Genomic DNA, 19,256 nt, shown 5'->3' with positions numbered 1-19,256 from the left:
TATTCAAGATAATAACCAAAAACAGCAAAATTTCCTCAAAATTACCAATTCAGGGGCAGCAACCCAACAACCGATTGACCGATTCATCTGAAAATTTTAGGGCAGATAGATCTTGACCTGATAAACATTTTTATCCCATGTCAGATTTCCTCAAAATGCTTTGGTTTTTGAGTTATAAGCCAAAAACTGCATTTTACCCCTTTGTTCTATTTTTAGCTGTGGCGGCCATCTTGGTTGGTTGACCAGGTCATGCAACACATTTTTTAAACTAGATACCCCAAAGATGATTGTGGCCAAGTTTGGATTAATTTGGCCAAGTAGTTTCAGAGGAGAAGATTTTTGTAAAAGATTACTTTAATTAACGAAAAATGGTTAAAAATTGACTATAAAGGGCAATAACTCCTAAACGGGTCAACTGACTATTTTGGTCATGTTGACTTATTTGTAGATCTTACTTTGCTGAACATTATTGCTGTTTACAGTTTATCTCTAACTATAATAATATTCAAGATAATAACCAAAAACAGCAAAATTTCTTCAAAATTACCAATTCAGGGGCAGCAACCCAACAACCGATTGACCGATTCATCTGAAAATTTCAGGGCAGATAGATCTTGACCTGATAAACATTTTTACCCCCATGTAAGATTTGCTCTAAATGCTTTGGTTTTTGAGTTATAAGCCAAAAACTGCATTTTACCCCTTTGTTCTATTTTTAGCCGTGGCGGCCATCTTGGTTGGTTGACCGGGTCACGCCACACATTTTTTAAACAAGATACCCCAATGTTGATTGTGGCCAAGTTTGGTTTGATTTGGCCCAGTAGTTTCAGAGGAGAAGATTTTTGTAAAAGTTAACGACGACGGACGATGACGACGGATGACGACGGACGACGGACGCCAAGTGATGAGAAAAGCTCACTTGGCCCTTCGGGCCAGGTGAGCTAAAAAAGGATGTCATGGACCAATTAAGCTCAAAATATTACGTTTAAACATGTATGTAAAAGGGACCATTTTTCAATGTAATGATAGGGAAAATAGAGGTGTTGACATATTTTTATCGGAATATCAAAAAAACGTTCTATGACACTTGGTCCAAAACTGTAATATAGCTTCAAAAAATTAGCAAATAAAAAACATAGGTTACTGATAAGGAAAACAAGAGTGCACACACTGAAATGTCTCGCCTTCTTTACTAATCCTTGATACTATCTTGATAGACCTAAATATAAAGCTTTATTACAATTGTCACATAAACTCAACATTAATCAAGAAATGGAAACTTTGAAACATTGATCAATCAACCATTAAAATGAGGTCAAGGTCAGATGAACCATGCCAGGCAAACATGTACAGCTAACAATTCTTCAATACAACAAATATAGTTGACTTATTGCTTATAAATAAATAAACAGACCAAAACATACAAACACTTAAAACTTAGCAAGAGACCGTGAAAATGAGGTCAAAGTCAAATAAAACCAGCGTAACCAACATAAAGATCATAAAATATGTCCATACACCAAATATAGTTGACCTAATGCATAAAGTTTTAGAAAAATAGACCAAAACTAAAAAATTTAACTTTGACCACTGAACATTAAAAATTAGGTCAAGGTCAGATGACACCTGTCAGCTAGACATGTACACCTTACAATCATTCCATACACCAATTATAGTAGACCTATTGCATATAGTATAAGAAAAACAGAACAAAACACAAAAACTTAACTATAACCACTGAACCATGAAAATGAGGTCAAGGTCAGATGACACCTATCAGCTAGACATGTACAACTTACAATCATTCCATACACCAATTATAGTAGACCTATTGCATATAGTATAAGAAAAACAGACCAAAACACAAAAACTTAACTATAACCACTGAACCATGAAAATGAGGTCAAGGTCAGATGACACCTGCCAGTTGGACATGTACACCTTACAGTCCTTCCATACACCAAATGTACTAGACCTATTGCTTAAAGTATCTGAGATATGGACTTGACCACGAAAACTTAACCTTGTTCACTGATCCATGAAATAAGGTTGAGGTCAAGTGAAAACTGTCTGACAGGCATGAGAACCTTGCAAGGTACGCACATACCAAATATAGTTATCAAATTACTTATAATAAGAGAGAATTTAACATTACAAAAAATCTTAACTTTTTTTTCAAGTAGTCACTGAACCATGGAAATGAGGTCAAGGACATTGGACATGTGACTGACGGAAAGTTCATAACATGAGGCATCTATATACAAAGTATGAAGCATCCAGGTCTTCTACCTTCTAAAATATAAAGCTTTTAATAAGTGAGCCGTCGCCGCCGGATCACTATCCCTTTGTCGAGCTTTCTGCAACAAAAGTTGCAGGCTGGACAAAAAATTATTTCTAATCAATCAAAATGTTTAAAAAAATAATATCAAATTACGACAAATACTTTTTGTGTGCATTGTAATTCATGCATGAAATTATGTACAGTTGATTAGTCCTGATCCACCTTAAATGAAAGTTATCAGTCTCTTAATAATCAGTATGGTATTAACAGTAGTTTAAACTTAAAATCTGCCATAAAGCTTTAAAAAAGTCACTGCAAAAATATTTATAATAAAATAGTTAAAAAACAGACATGAACTATTATATACATGTGATAAAAATCTTTCTTACTTTTCTATCACAGCAATCTTATAATCTCTTTCAAATTAGTTTATTATAAAACAAAAGCCAAACCTTAACAGATATTCATGATATAGCTAGCATGGTAGTACATGAATAATGACTTGATTTGATCTAATTACATTAACTTCTCACTATAATAATTATATATTTAAAAATACATATTTTTAGAAAACATCCTATATAATTTTGTTCTAAAGGGGTTCAATAAATTTTACATTAATTTAATAGAATTTGATAACTTTTTTTAAAAATTATTTTTTAAACAAAACACTATATATCTTTTGTATTCATACAAACATCTCAAAATAAAACCCAAAAGTGTATAATCAAATGGTCAACATTTTGTGATTTTGTTTTGAAATTGTTTTGCTTTTATCCTTAAATTTAGTAAACAAAATTTAATCACTTTCTAAGTGTCAAATATGAGTAACTAAAACTAATTTGCACGGATGAAGCGTTTTTACCATAAAATATATTATGCTACCGTAAAGTTTGAACAAGCTTTCTGTTCATATGTGTTTTTGTTCAACAGACAAAAAATCTTCTAACTGTCACATAAGGTAAACGAACAAAAAGCTCCACCTTTAGGTTTCAATGTGGCTGATTCTTCTATGTCAAATGACTGATTTGGATCCATCTCAAAGTCAAATCTCTGCACTATCTTTGACAATATCATCTTTGCCTCAATCTACAAATTTAAAGTTTAATTTTTCAGTAACTTCAATATTTGATTTCTAATTTTAAAAGTGTCTTAACTCAATACATCTAGGTCATAGGTCAATTTGTGATATGAATATTTGTATGTTTTTTATTACAGTATTAAATTTATAATATTTCGATGTTATGCTATCAATTGTGCTGACCCTTATATTTTCTAGCTGTGGTTTACATTTAATATTTTATACTTGTTAGGGTAAGTCCCCATTTATACCAGTTGTTAACCAAATATATATTTGTGTCTTAAAAACAAGGATGTCTATGGTTATACTTCATTTAGGGTAATTTATAAGGTATCTAGGATTTTTCAATCCTAAGTTCACCACAATAATGCTGAGTGAGTGGTTCTATGCTCATATGTTAGTGTTTGACAGGGGACAAATATCAGAGATTGTCATAATTATAAAATAAGTGTTACTTGTATAATATATATAATTACAATAATACATATATGTAGATCAAGTGAGAGATCTGGCACCATAAAACCTTGTTTTATCTACAACTTTCTGTGTGGCTATTACACACATATATATTAACAATATTCAATTTCAAATTCAAATTTAAAAAACAAGAACAAAATATTCTAATAGTGTACAATTATGTGGACACCAATAAACTATGTTTGTAATTTTGTATTGAACAAGAAGAGGAACTTGTATAAACAGAAACATATGTATACTGGAAACTAGCATAAACTGAATTCTTGCATCAGGAACTGCAGTACAGGTTTAAATTCTGCAGTGTTTCACACTGTGAATGTCATACACATGTCTAATCCAAACAAATATTTAGCATCTAAGGAGTTAGCTTTGCAAAGGTTTCAAGTTTTTTAAGGAAATACTTACCACACCAAAATCTTTTCCAATACAAGTCCTTGGGCCCAGAGTAAATGGAAAGTAAGTGTATGATGGGATTCTGTAACACAAAATAATCATTTTAAACTAATCATAGTAAGTATGGACCACACTAAATTCAGAAATAGTATTTTCCACTCTAAATTTAGAAATAGTTTATTGAAAAGAACTGTCTACTATATGGTTTTGGGGAATATCTAAAAATTATGTATCCAAACTTTGTGTGAAAACCATTTAATGATTTCACTCCTCAATATGTGGATTGTCTTTAGAAAAGAGCTAAGGGACTGGAGCTAAATTATCTCCATGGAAATGAGGTATGCCGATGCTTTATACACAACTGCATACCATATATCATTGACCTACCACTTGTGGTTCCCCATAAACTGACCTAATCACAAACTAATACATGTAATATAAGCGAAAGTTTCAAGTCAATAGACCATGACTGAAGGGGCAGGGCCATATAATCTCCATGGACAGGAAATGTGCCAATGCTTATAAAACTGCATACCAAATATGATTGACCTGACACTTGTGGTTCACCATAAACTAGACCTAATCACAAACTAATACATTGTTGATGCCACCGTCGTCGCTGCCAAAGCCAGAAACAGCATATAAACTATGTCTCGCTTTTTGACTACCTGAAGGCGAGACAAAAAGTCTATATAGTTGTTTGTTGTTGTATGACAAGGTTAAAACTAACTGGCCCAACCTTTTTGTGGCAGAGCCATAAAATTGCTTCAAATTTTTTCACCAGATGAGGCAATCAGCTTATTGTTTATTCAGGCATGAGATTTGTCAACACCTATACTGTAGAAGGAATTGCAAACTGTAAAATTATTATAATAACTCATCTATTTTTTATTTTCTATTTCCACCTGTACTGTGTAAGTGTGTAAGCTTGTAATATGCCAATGATTCGAATGCTATATTATTTTTGTGTGTGCCACAAATGAAATGTCAGCAGATGAAAAAATTTGTTTCCAGATAGAAGATTAATAAATTACCAACAGTGATATAGCCAAGCTTGAACCCTAGTCATTTAAGTCAGGTTTTACTGTAAAGGTATGTAATGTTAATAAATAACTGTTCAAGTAAATTACCTGTTCTCAGCAGGATTGAATCGTTCAGGATCAAACTTTAAAGGATCTGGAAAGAATTCCTCCAGCCTTGAACTAACAAAGGTACTAATCTACAAATGTAATAGTTCATCAGTAAATACATGTACTGTGGATTCATTAATATTCGTTGTATACTAATTTTCGTGGATTTCGTTGGTACAGGGGAACCACGAATTTAAATGTTCAACGAAATACTGATTTTCTAAAGGAATGTATGCAGAATTTTCCAAAACAACCAATTTACATATCCACGAATATGCAAGTTTTCATCAATCCACGAAAATTGATACCCACGAAAATAAATGAATCCACAGTATATCAATATAAAAATTCATTGTAGGATTTATATGCTGAAGAAAACCACATGCAAAAACTTGCAAGAACATTGTCCCTGCTGGTATTTTGTATTCTATGTTTATATTCGGAGTCTACCAATAGACTTAACCTTGTTGATTTCTTGCATACTCATATGTTTTTAGGAAGTGGGTGGTATATATGAGATGGGATGTTCATTCATCAATTCATCCCATCCACCTTTTGTATCCCCTGTCTGCTACTAGATCCCTTGACAGAGAGTATGATAAACAAGAATGTGTCCAAAGTACACCGATGCCCCACTCGCTCTATTATTTTCCATGTTCAATGGACCGTGAAATTGGGTAAAAGATTTAATTTAGCATTAAAATTAGAAAAATCATACCACAGGGAACATGTGTACTAAGTTTCAAGTTGATTGGTTCTATTTTTGAGTCAAGTATTGGCAAAAAGTGCCTTTTTCCTACAAAAGATATCTATCCAGCAGTCATTTTTCCACATGGTATTTTGACCCCAGATTCTCTATTTCGAGGGTTAAAAATACCATGTTTATGAACTATAACATTATATTGGAAATAATGTTACACACAATTTAATTAACTTACCATTATACCTGTTCCAGCAGGTATTTTGTACCCCAGTATTTCTATGTCAGTTTTATTTTCTCTAAAGGTATTCGGTGCTGGAGGATAAAGTCTCAGAGTTTCTTTTATAACCATATCTAAATACTCCATTTTGTTTGTATCTTCAACACTAATGTAATGCTTTTCTCCAACTACATCAGAAACCTCAGCTTTCAATCTGAAATGAAATATCTATAAATAAAACAAAGGTATACCAAACGATTCTCAATATCCTGAAAATGTCAATATTTTCTTGAAACTAGTCAGTTCCATTTAAAAAAAATCCAAGTCAATTAAAGGCTAGCGAGTAGTTGCAAGAACCACTCTGCAACCGACACCTCTATGACCTCTTAGGCAATGAATCTAACTTCCATACATAAAAAAAGATGACAAGTTGAATTGAACCGTTCTAAAGCAAGTTAAAAACTAAAAACTAAAAATTGGTGTACTTTCTATATATGTAATGTTGCTATGATGTCATCTTTTATTGTTTTTGTTATTTCTGCCTAGTCATTTTGCACTTGCTTCTTGCATGTTTGCACTTGATTTATGGCATGTTCTAAAATGTTCTATGAATGGTGCTAGTTTATGTTTTTCATTAAAGAATTTGCACCTTGCTGCTTTAGCTGTTTAGCAAACAGCAATTTGAAATTATATGCTTAACTTCAAATGTTTATTTGCTTTTTTCCACTATATTAAGAAAATATTCTGATGTAAATTTCATTCTATATCATAATGTTTATTTCTTTCAATTACCTTTCAAGTACATCTTTATTTTGCCAGAGACAGATCAAGGCAAAGCTTAATAAGTTAGCCGAGGTTTCTTGTCCTTTAATAAAACAATTAAAAATATAAAAAAATATTAATGATAAAAAAAATTATATGATTATTGTTGATATATACTGGTTTTCTGATTTCTCTTGTTTTAAAGTAATTAAATTACCAGTATATCACAAATAATTTATTACAAAATTAAACCAATGTATACTCACACTTCTTAATAGCTATGACAAGGCATAAGTCTTATCTACATTCATAGTTCTTAATTTAAACATCAAATGATCTAGTTCAAACAAACGAATATCATTCTGGAGAGTTATATTACGGAAATATGTCAAATTCAAATTTTATCTGTTTTAATGACATATAGAAAGAGGTTTGGAACTTGTCTTTCACACTATAGCTACTTTTGCTACAAATCAACAATCATGATAAATATAAATTTAGATATTAAAACCTGAGTAGTACATAACACTACAGGAAATAAACTCTGTAAAACTCATCTAAATGTTTTAATAATGTTCTATTGTTAAGAAAACAGTAAGTTTCTTAATGATTAACATTTGTATTTGTCGGACGACTTTATATCCATGGAATTTTTCTGATAAAGTGTTGGTTCAAGTTTTTTGAAATTTTATATTTTTTGTCGAAGGGTCAAGGTAAATATTTTGTCAAAATTTATGAAAATTAAATGAGCCAAATTAATTTTAGTCCAGGTGTTTGGTACCACCTAATGTAGTTGGGTTTAGTACATTTTTCTTATCATTAACCCTTTTCACAATGTTTTGAAGCATCTATAAATGAATTATAAAATTTACCTGCCAGGAAAAATGTAGTGATATCATCCAGGATAACTTCTCCATCTAACTCAGGATTCTCTACTGTTAAATAAATAATTCATTTTATCAAAATTTTACTGATACTAGACATTCTTAAATCGATATTAATTTCTTTTTTTTGTGATTTGAGCAAGCAAATGTTCTTATAACAGTGTTAGAAATATAGGATAAATACCTTTTTGTCTATTTTAAGTAAAAGCAGCAGCCTTATTTGATGATGGTATACTAGATCAACATTATTTCTAAAGGTATAACTGCCAGAGAGTTTGACAGCAATTTACTATTTGAAAGATTGTTCTCGTTTTAATGATTTTTTGGTGGATTTAATAGGATTTGATTGTTATTAGAGTCATAACTCCCTTATTCTTAAAAAGATGAACATAGGTGTATTTTTTCCATATGTCTGACACAAGCTGTTGTGTATTCCTTACTCACATTTCATTTTAACAAGAAAATTTAGTATGTCATCTGGAGTGTAGTCGCCTCTTTCTATTTGTTTCTTTCTTTCATCAAAACTCTGCTTAGATAACACTCTCAATGTTCTCATTGCTTTCTTCACATCTGCTAGATATTTCCATTTGGAATATTTGAACTATAAAGGAATATTTTTGGACTATAACTAATATAACAAAAAGCTACCTAGAATAAAAAGAACTATGATAACTTATCAAAATCAAGTTTTCTCCCATGGACCTTATAACATTGTGGTGTTTAATATTTATCATGGTACTATCTGAATTTTGATTATAAAAGATTGAATGATAAACATGATACTATTAATTTAGAGAAACAGTGCTTTTAACCTTTAGTTGTTAACTTGAACATCTTTTTAGTCTCTTGTGGGGAGTTCTTTCATTGGCAATCTTGCCATAAAGTCTTATTTTCAAACATATACATTCCTTGTTTAAATATATTTGGAAGGAGGGTTGTGCCATGTATTATTTTTCTATAGGTATGAGTATAAATGTCAAGATTTTGTGTTGTTTTGACATTTTACTGGCATTACTATCATTCAATTGGTGAATAATTATGAAACAGCAATTCATTATACAAGTAGGAATGATTTACAGAAAGCCTATGAAACATTTAACCAATCTTTAGACATATTTTTTCTTTGGACAATGGTTTTCTTGCACTTAAATCTTACCATCACTTTTTTTAAAGTTTTGTTTTTCTTGTAATAACAATAAACGGTATGCTTGAAATATAAGACTGATAAGAATTTTTCAATGTGTGGTTGCCAGGATTAGTTAAGATTTTTCAAAAGTTTGTTTTCCATTTTTTATAACAATGCACTGTCATTGAAATAGCTCCTCCTATCAACTACCTTCATGAATGGATCTCGTACAAATGCAGACACTCCCCCTAGTGCTAGTTTGATAGCTTTTGTATATTCTGATGGTTCTGTTCTGTTTTCAACATTGTTCATCTGCATGCCAAAGCCAATCTATAATATATAATACAAATAGCTATATTAATTACCAAGTATGTAACTTGTTTGTTTAAATTGTTTCTGAAGGAATATAAAACATCTTCACTTTAAAAGATACAAAATCAATTACATTTTTTTTTCATCCTATTCTCAAGAACTTTTGAGCATTAAACAAACACTAAATGTTTTGTTAAAAATTGAACTACTATTTTATATATGTGAAATGATCAATAGTTAATTTAACAGGAGCTTTAGAAGCCCTTTTGTTACCAGAAAAAGTATGTTTTTATTCCATTATTTTTGCATGGAAACAGGATGAGTCTAAAGTGAATTAAAAGTTTCAGGTTCTAATTCTAATTTATCCAATAAAACAAACCTTCCCTATGACATCCAGAGTAAGATGATTAAACTCTTCCAACATGGAAACTTGAGTTTTGCCGTCTGCTAATCCAGCAAGTTTATTTATAAGAAGATCGATTTCTGTATTAAAAGCTGATTCAAGCCCTTTTATGTAACTGTCAAATAAAAAAAAGTTAGAGTCTTACAAGAAAGACAATAATTATTGAATTTCTATGTTATAACAAGAAACCATACTTCTGTTCTGGTTTCACATGGTGTAATAGCCCTCAAAGATTTAGTTTTGCCTTAATTTTAAAGATCCCAAGTCATGGCCTTAAAACTTGAAAATTGACATAAAATAAGAATTTTTGCCATGTCTTCAAATGAACATTGTAACCTTTTCCAACATACACGCACAAATACAAAATGTACTGAAGTAAGTAAGTTTAATTATCTCCCTTTAAACACAAAATAATGTTCTTATATGCATATCATCAGGAACAGCTGTGTAAAGTCATCAGTATTAGGACTTCTGACATTACTTGAAAATTTGTCAAAAATAAATAAAGAAATACAGAATACATCGATCATACTGTATCAATGTTACTGAGACATTTTTGCCAAAACTGAATATTTGCACCTACACAGGAATCAAGTTTGGAAAAGTGAGGCAGGAATTTAGGTAAAGTCCAGTAGGCAGTTACAAAGAAGAACAGAGATACAGAAACTCAACATATATTTTACATGTAAGGCAGTTTATATAGTAACACAATAGTATATTTCACATACCTTTTCTGAAAACAAGGATTCATCAATGCTCTCCTCCAAACCCAGACTTTTTGATCCGTTTCCACTACCAGTCCTTTACCTATAAATCTATAATTAAAAAAAAACAAATATTTTTAATTGTGTTAACTTTAGAAATTGTAAAATGACATTAAGAAATCTTGACTTAGCAGCTAATCGATACTAAAACAAATAAACTAAACCACTTGATGTCAATGAATAAGGTAACATAATTGAATGAAAATTTCATACAGAATAAAAAAAAAAATTCCAATGAAAAAATGACAGCAACCTACAAACGGAAGCATGAGAGTCCTACAAGGCAGGGTTTCCGCTGGCGGTCGTCCAATCAATTAGAAAAGTTGTTTCAAATACAATGAATAGTTTTCCCTTTTAAATTAAAAAATTCTGTTGTTTTAAAGTAAATTTTTAGTGTTTATTCATTAACATGTAAACTCTAAAATACGTTTGAGAGCATAATCATAGACACAATGGGCAAAATCATCTTATTTAAGGGAAAGGGGGAAGGGGGGGGGGGGGGTAGAAAAAAATGTAAATTTTAAATATTTTTTTTTTAAATTGTTATGTTATTTGGCGAAAAAAATAATAAAGTGGCGAAAAATATATTGTTTTGGCGAAAGAGGTGGCGAAAAAAATAATTGACCCAGGGGAAACCCTGTACAAGGTCATTTCTGCTTTCTTAATAATTTTGTGACATCTAGTTTTTAATCTCTATATAAGGGAATTAATAGTGCAGGGATACAGGTAATCCACTCTATTGGGTAAATGATGTCATAAAGATGCGCATAATTGACAAACTTTTCCAGTGAAGGACATAATTGGTAAGTGGTCTATTGAGTTAAGTTTCACAATTTTGATAAGAATTGCAGTTCTGCCAACTTTTACTAAAGCAAATACGCGAGATTTGGACAAAATTATAAAGATCAAAGAAAAAAAACAACAGATCAAAGAAAAAAACCCAACAAATTAAAGAAAAATGCTGCCAAATAAGCCTGAAAATATGCGAGTCTCACTCTAAATGTGTTAGCCTTGGCAGCCCTGCAGTTGTCTACATTAATATTTTTACCTTTCACCAAATAAAAAGCCTAATTTTTCATAAGCAGCCTTTGACTTAGTATGGTTCCCTGTTATCATTAACTCCTGTAATGAATAAACATTGTTTTAGTTAGTTTCGTTTAGTTGAGTACATAAAAATGGTGATTTTTAGGAAAATTGTTAAGAATCAGCAAAACAAAACACTTAAAATCTAGAAATTTACATACAGGATTGTCACGCTTTAAAGGTTTAGAGCACATGTCATAGACAAATGTTTCTGGTGTTTCCCACTGTAAATAATTGTAATGTTTATCCTTGCCAGTTAGAATTTTTTTTGTTAGATGGCTTCATATATTTGTGCTATCCTTTCACCAGCTGACAAAGCAGCTTTTTACCTTGTGACCTTTTCTCATACTCAGAAATGAGATCAACAAATCTGGTACTTAATATTCCTTCTATTTTCTTTTTAAATTGAAGAAAAAAATGTTGCAACAACACAAAGTTAATTTTTTTCACATTTCTTTCACCTCATTTCTCAAAAAAAATTGTATGGGTTCCATGGAAAATAGTGTCTTGCCTACTTTATGAATCTAATAAATGTTTTAAGAACTTTAACTGCAGATTGTATGTGCTATCAACTGGAAGAAAAACTAAGTCCATATATAAATAATATACAGATAAAACTTTAACTACAGAGTGAATAAAAAGCTAAAATATAGTATATAAACCAATACACATAATTAACAGCGCCTGGTGATGTTTCAAAGCCTGACCGGTTTTGGTCCAAAAAGGTAATGAATAAAAAGCTAACTAGCAGAAAAAATAAGCCCATTTATAAATAAGTTATATATATCGGAAAAAAATAGTTTTTTACAAAAATTACTTCTGGATACCATCTTCTGATCATAAACAAATGTTTGTCCAAGTTTGGTAGAAATCCAGGATAGTTTAAGAAAGTTATTTAAACTTTAAACACTTTAACCACAAAGTGAATATAATGTTAACTGGCAGAGTCCATTTATAAGTAAAAAACGGATAAACTGGATTTTTTTTTCTCACCAAATTTATTTTCTGATACTAATAATTCTTATGATCATAAACAAGCTTATGTCCAAGTTTGGTAAAAATCCAGGATAGCCTAAGAAAGTTCCAAAAAACTTGAGCCACAGAGTGAATATTTGTAGATGCCGTCCCTGTTGATGGAATGTAGGATCACTTTGTCTTTCTTTTTTTTACAAGAGTCACAAGGTTCAACAAAAACATGTTCATTGTTACTTTAAATGAAATTTATATAAATACTGCTATATTAGTTGGTCACAGGGAACATCAGATAAAACTTGAAACAAGACAAACAAACAGATAAATGTGTCCATTTTATTTTTTCAATTGGCCAAATGATTTATGAGAGAAAAGGATGCAAAGCGTTGTGAATGCTTATACTGATCCTTGTGAACTCAAATGAAGATATTGGGGAAATTATGATGGGATGCATCAATCAAAGCAGCAATCAAAGTTAAAAGAGTAAAAAAATTAACACCATTATATTGATTTTAAAAACAATTATATTGAATATATTATATATTTGGAACCAAAACTTAGTTTTGATAAGGTTATCAGTTCATCCCTGTAGTGTTCCCTTGTGAATGTCAATAGCTATTAATAAAACCTACTCTGATTGACTGAGGATCAGCTGTTATGACTATAATTCTTTCTGCCAATTCTATTTTTACTACATGACCATATTTTCTGATGCTAAAAATATCACATGTATATCTTAATGCATAATAAACTAGATCTGAAAACATAATCACATTGCAGTTATGATAAAGCATTGATTTAATACAGTTATTACTTGACTATTATTTTTTGTAAAAAGTAAAATCATAAAAATACTGAACTCTTAGGAAAATTCAAAACTGACAGTCCCTATTAATCAAATAGCAAAATGAATAGCTCAAACACATCAAACTAATGGACAACAACTGTCATATTCCTGACTTGGTACAGGCATTTTTTATGTAGAAAATGGTTGATTGAATCTGGATTTATAGCGCAAAACCTCTCACTTGTATAACAGTCACATCAAATTCCATTATATTGACAACTGTGCATGAACAAAACAAACAGACATAATGGGAAAAAAGTTAGGGGGTAACAGCAGACAACATCATGTTATAATCTTCATCACAATAAAAACAAACAAATATTTAACATAGTGAAGTATTAATGCAATTTACTGTAATAGGAAAATAATATTGAACAAGAGGCTTTTAGCAGAACTCATTAGCAATTATAATTTTGAAGGTAGACATGTGGAAAAATTCAATCTTAGACTGATTTTAAATTGGTCATGTTAACGTTTAGAAAGCAGAAAAAAATACAGGAACAATGTTTTTTTCAATAGATCATGACAAAAACTTAATTGAATGATTATTCATTATATATCAGTAAGTAACCTCATTTTGTTTGCAGGCCACTGAAGAAACACATTTTAATGTTCTCACAATATCTGAACTGGTAAATCTAGTAAAAAAAATCAGTTTTACTTACAATTCAATTGCCATTTCAGTTTAACTTACAATTCAATTGCCATTTCACTGAAGAACTTTCCTTGTTTTAAATATTTCTGGAAAGTAGGAATATGACCTAGAAAAAAACTGAAAAATAATAAATAAAAACAATCTTTTTAAAATGATTTCCATCAATTCAATTTAAACATTAACAATAATGTATGAAATAATGCAACCATTATACATTTGCTTTAGTTTCAGAGATATAAGCCAAAAGCTGCATTTTCCCCCTGTTCTATTTTTAGCCATGTCTATCATCATGATGGTTGGCAGACAGGTCATCGGACACATTTATTAAACTAGATAACCTAATAATGATCGTGGCCAAGTATGGTTAAATTTGTGCCAGTTGTTAAAGAGGAGATGACTTTTGTTAATAACCAAAAACTGCAAAATTCCTTAAAATTACCAATTCAAAGTGTTGTCTGAATTGTATGAAAATTTCAGGGCAGATAGATCTTGACCAGATGAACAATTTAACTTAGTCAAATAAGCTCTAAATCATTTGGTTTCAGAAATGTCAGCCAAAATCTACATTTAACCCCTATGTTCTATTTTGAGCCATTGCAACCATCTTGGTTGGTTGGCCTGGTCATAGGACACATTTTTTTTTAAACTAGATACATTGTACCCCAATGATGATTGTGGGCCAGGTGAGCTAAAAATACTGTTAATTCATTTATTTTTTTGGGTATCAATTTTCGTGGATTGAGGAAAACTAGCATTCCAAGGGTATTTAATTTCGTGGATTTGTCTCTCTGCCTACAAAGAATATAGAAAATGTGTAATTTGTTGAACATTTGAATTGGCAGTTCACCTGTACCCAATATTACTGTACTCCTGTGACAACGTTATCTTACCTATCTCTTGGTGGCCCTGGAATATGACTGTACTTTCTCCTGACAGAGATGAGATATATTGATGCAGCAGTTAAAGCACACACAGGTACTGCTATTACACATCCAGAAATAAACAGCCATGAAAAAGCCATCATAAGTTGGACCTATGGTCAAAAATACAAATATGAGTTAATATATAGATTTCTATACTGTATATATACATTTAATCAGTGTTTAAAATATTTAAAATTCAATTCTAAGGAAACACCATAAAAACTGTTGTTTTACCAATAATTTATTATCCTTGTTTTAAAAATTCCAACAGGGAACATACTTTATATAATTGTATCAATAACCCAATTTTTCAAGACGTTTCTTCAGTTCTTTATTTCTCCTCTCAACCACATGGCTGACATTACATTTTCAATCATTTAAAAGATGTTATAACATAAATGGCCAAAACATCTTGAAAAATTGGTTTATTGATACAATTATAATAATTTATTAAGCAAAGATATTGAGCTATAGTTTTATGTTGATGGCTTCCCTCTAGGCCTGAATTTACAATAAACTGGGAAATTTACTAGAATTCTTTCATTTTCAGATTTTGTCCTGGAGATAGCAATTTTTAGTATATATATCATAAGAGAAGGAAATAATAAATAGAAAGTGAAAATTATAACCGAAAAATTGCATTAAAGTACCAACACCACCTTATTTTATAGTTCTTGTTCTTAATTGAGATTTACTTTCTCCAAAAATGCAAAATTATGATATATATTAAAATAAAGACAACTGTGCATTTTTCTTTTTATATACGATCTGCTTCTATTATATATATGTTACATATATCTTTTATTGGTTAACATGGTTAAAATTACTTTGAATACATTAATTGCTTAAATTTGACTCCGGACTGCTCAGGTACATCTTTATCATTTGTAATTTAGGGTTTCATTTTAAGTGGGTCACATCTGACATTCTAACAAAATTGTTCCAAATTAAAACTATGCCCTGATAAAAGATAAACAGTTGTTACATCAACCGTAATGTAAGTCTCCCTAAAGCAGGGTTCTCTAAGGTGAGTTATGAAAAGTTTTACTGGTGAGTCCAAAGATGTATAAAGTTTTTATAATATTTTATTAACTTCATTTGTATCTTTTAAAACAATTATATAATAAGTAATCTAAAAATCTAAATATGATGGCATTTCTCTCGTCTTATTTTCTTTTTTTGAAATTCATCTATTGCAGACGCGGATCCAGAGAGGGGGGGGTCCGGGGGTTGGAACCCCCCTTTTTTTGGGAGGATCAATGCATTTAAATAGGGACATGATGTTGGAACCCCCCCTCCCCTTTGTCCTGGGTTAGGAACCTCCCCTTTTAAAATGGCTGGATCCGCCTCTGTGTTGGTTTCATTTGCTTTTTGGAAAGAGCTATTTCAAAAATGTTTTTTTAATTTGTTGTAGATTCTTGACGTGTCTTGTCTCAAAATGTCAGGGTATCACACTTGAATGAAACACACACACCTTTTAAGGTTCCACTTAAGTCAAAATATAGGACACTTCATAGTTCATAAACTTTGCCTGTATTTTTCAACCTATAATACATTAAGTCATAAACTATGGGAACATAAAATTATGATGAAATGTTCATTTAAACATACTCAACATGCATATACCGGTACACACTGTGAAAATTGTAAATAAATTTGAAATTTTTATGTTGTGGCCAAACTGGTTTTGGAGGTGAATACTAAATTTTCCAACAAATCTGGAGGCTTGTGAGGTGACTAAATTTGTTTAAAATTGGTATGAATGAGAGGCAGATTTAGGGGGGCCCCCCTTTTTGGGAAAAAATTTGGTTGCTTTTATAGGGAATCACTGAAGCGTGACTGGCGCGCGGGCCCCCTCTTAGGTCAGTCAGTAGGCACCCACTTATGAAAATCCTCGATCCGCCACTAGAATGAATACTGTAACATACAAGTATAATGCAGTACAAGCTAATATTGATTTTTAAGAAAATGTATTGATTTTTAGTGTCAGTTAAATTCATGTATCTACATGTATTAGAGAGTAATATAAGTGACTGCATATGAAAGGTACAATACAGAAATTGGACAAAAATGTCAATGAAACATATTTATTTGACAAGTAAACACTACATTTTGTAGCTTGTCCTGCAATACATGTAACAGTATCCATGTATACCAATTTTAAACAAATTAGGTCATCTCACAGGCCTCTATATTTTTTGGAAAATGTAGTGTTCACCCCCAAAACCAGTTTGGCCACAACATAAAAATTTCAAGTTTATTTACTATTTATACAGTGTGTATATGTACTGTGTATATGTAGAGTGTGTTTAAATAATTACATTAGATGTAGTGTTATTATTATACTTTATTCTGATTGGCTAACTGTACATTATGTACATCACATGTTATTCATTAAGCAGTTGCATCACTTATAAATCTTATCTTTCATGATAACATGTGGTCCCACAATAAAGTGCACAGGTGAATTGAAAATATTTTTTTTTATAAAATTCATGTTTTTAGTATCATAGCTAAAAAAATGGAATAATAAGTATTGAATGCTTCTTTTTGTAACTTCATAGGGTTGTAAAACATTGACTGTGCGTAAATTTTTAGAATGAAGTGCTTCCGCGTACATACAAAGTGTACTACGGTCAACGCTTTTACACCCCAATGAAGTTACAAAAAGAAGCATGCAATTCTTAAATGAACATTAGTCTGAGATTACTCTGACATCCGACGGCTGTTTTGCCAGACAAGCTGGGGCCCGGCGGGCGGTGACGGTGGGACCATGGTCCCAGCTTGTCTGGCAAAACAGCTGTCGGACCTCAGAGTAATCTGGACTAAATGAACATATGTTCCCATATTTTAAGACTTTATTCATTTTGGGTTGAAAAATACAGGCAAAGCTCAGATATTTCTGTAGTGTCCTATATTTTGACTTTAGTGGAACCACAGCCACTTGTTTCTGTCAATATGGGGATTTACTATCCATACCAGTACAAAAAAAAACACTTTTTTTTGGGTACTGGTATGGATAGTAAATCCCCATATTGACAGAAACAAGTGCCTGTGAGTGGAACTTTATATCTGTTTATTGCTTAGTCCAAATAATTATGACGTCTTGAAAGGCTATTATAATTTTTTTACTTCGAAGTAAGGCGTCAAAGAAAAAAATTATTTCACTCCTGTGACTTGAGTCTGAGTCCATTCACGTAAAAACAACTATGCATAATATATTATAATGACAACACTAACTTACCTTTTTGCAGAAATTAATTAATCGAAAACTGATCTCACATCATGAGCTAATAAAAGCATTATTTATATTACTTAGCTTTGCTTTTATAAATATATGTAAGCCTGACGAAATGTTGAATGATTTTATCGTCATTTTAAATGCTAGTACACACGTTTCGTCATAATATACATCGGTTTAATATACATCTGTTTATAATTACCTTGTTTAAGAACTAGTAATAAAGCTTGGACAGTACGTGTTATTGGCAAATGTCACTGATTTGAAAGAGTTCAATGTAATCAAAACAAAAACAAATCAAACCCGGAACTACAGTATTACTTATAAATAACAGCAAGTCCGGTACACACTAGAATAAAGTCCGGAATAAATGAGTTGAGAATTTTGTGAGAAATCTCGATTTTTATTTTATCATCACATACTTTGTTCATCTTTTTCAAACTAGAATGCAAAGAAAAGTTCAAAATCGTACATTTATTAGATATAAGAAGATGTGGTATGAGTGCCAATGAGACAACTCCCATCCAAGTCACAAACGGTGATCCACCATCCGTGAGTCCCAAACCTTGATCATTATATGGAATTAAAGGCAAAACAAATGATTGGATGAAAGGATTTCTTTCTGATAGAACAGAGCGCGTTGTCATAGAAGGGGAGAAGTCTGATATCATACCCACAGAGGTTCCATCACTGAAAATAAGACGTATGCGTAATGAGTGTTTTAAAATTTTATATAAATTGTCACCCCATGCTTACATGATTTAGTGGTATTGGAAGACTGTAAATATAATTTTAGATATTCTAATATTGTAGATATACCTAGGGTCCGAACATCAACCTATGATCAGAACTCTTTTAAATACACAGCTGCTGTTTTATGGAATGGTCTACCTGATGATTTTAGAAAAATTGTTAATTTTAGTCAGTTCAAAAATATTTTAAAGTCATTGAATGGAAATGACTGTAAGTGCACAGTTTGTGCATACTTTTAGTTTATATATT

General features: G+C 31.2%; 1 protein-coding gene across 1 annotated transcript; it reads right to left on the bottom strand.

Moving 5' to 3' along the window:
- Nucleotides 1–949: 949 nt before the first annotated feature.
- On the bottom strand, nucleotides 950–18,568 carry LOC134712090 (cholesterol 24-hydroxylase-like). The gene is made up of 15 exons (XM_063573243.1): nucleotides 18,457–18,568; nucleotides 14,981–15,123; nucleotides 14,130–14,207; nucleotides 13,221–13,302; nucleotides 11,582–11,655; nucleotides 10,498–10,584; nucleotides 9,746–9,884; nucleotides 9,265–9,384; nucleotides 8,373–8,529; nucleotides 7,917–7,979; nucleotides 7,075–7,147; nucleotides 6,301–6,496; nucleotides 5,363–5,451; nucleotides 4,245–4,314; nucleotides 950–3,370 (listed from the first exon to the last, which is right to left on the bottom strand). The coding sequence occupies exons 2-15, from the start codon at nucleotides 15,112–15,114 to the stop codon at nucleotides 3,227–3,229; spliced, it is 1,506 nt and encodes a 501-aa protein (XP_063429313.1). The 5' UTR covers nucleotides 15,115–15,123; nucleotides 18,457–18,568; the 3' UTR covers nucleotides 950–3,226.
- Nucleotides 18,569–19,256: the final 688 nt, after the last annotated feature.

Source organism: Mytilus trossulus, chromosome 3 (assembly GCF_036588685.1).
Source record: "Mytilus trossulus isolate FHL-02 chromosome 3, PNRI_Mtr1.1.1.hap1, whole genome shotgun sequence".
Classification (NCBI taxonomy): domain Eukaryota; kingdom Metazoa; phylum Mollusca; class Bivalvia; order Mytilida; family Mytilidae; genus Mytilus; species Mytilus trossulus.
Note: the sequence above shows the minus strand (reverse complement) of the source record. Positions and strands in the feature narration are given on the sequence as shown.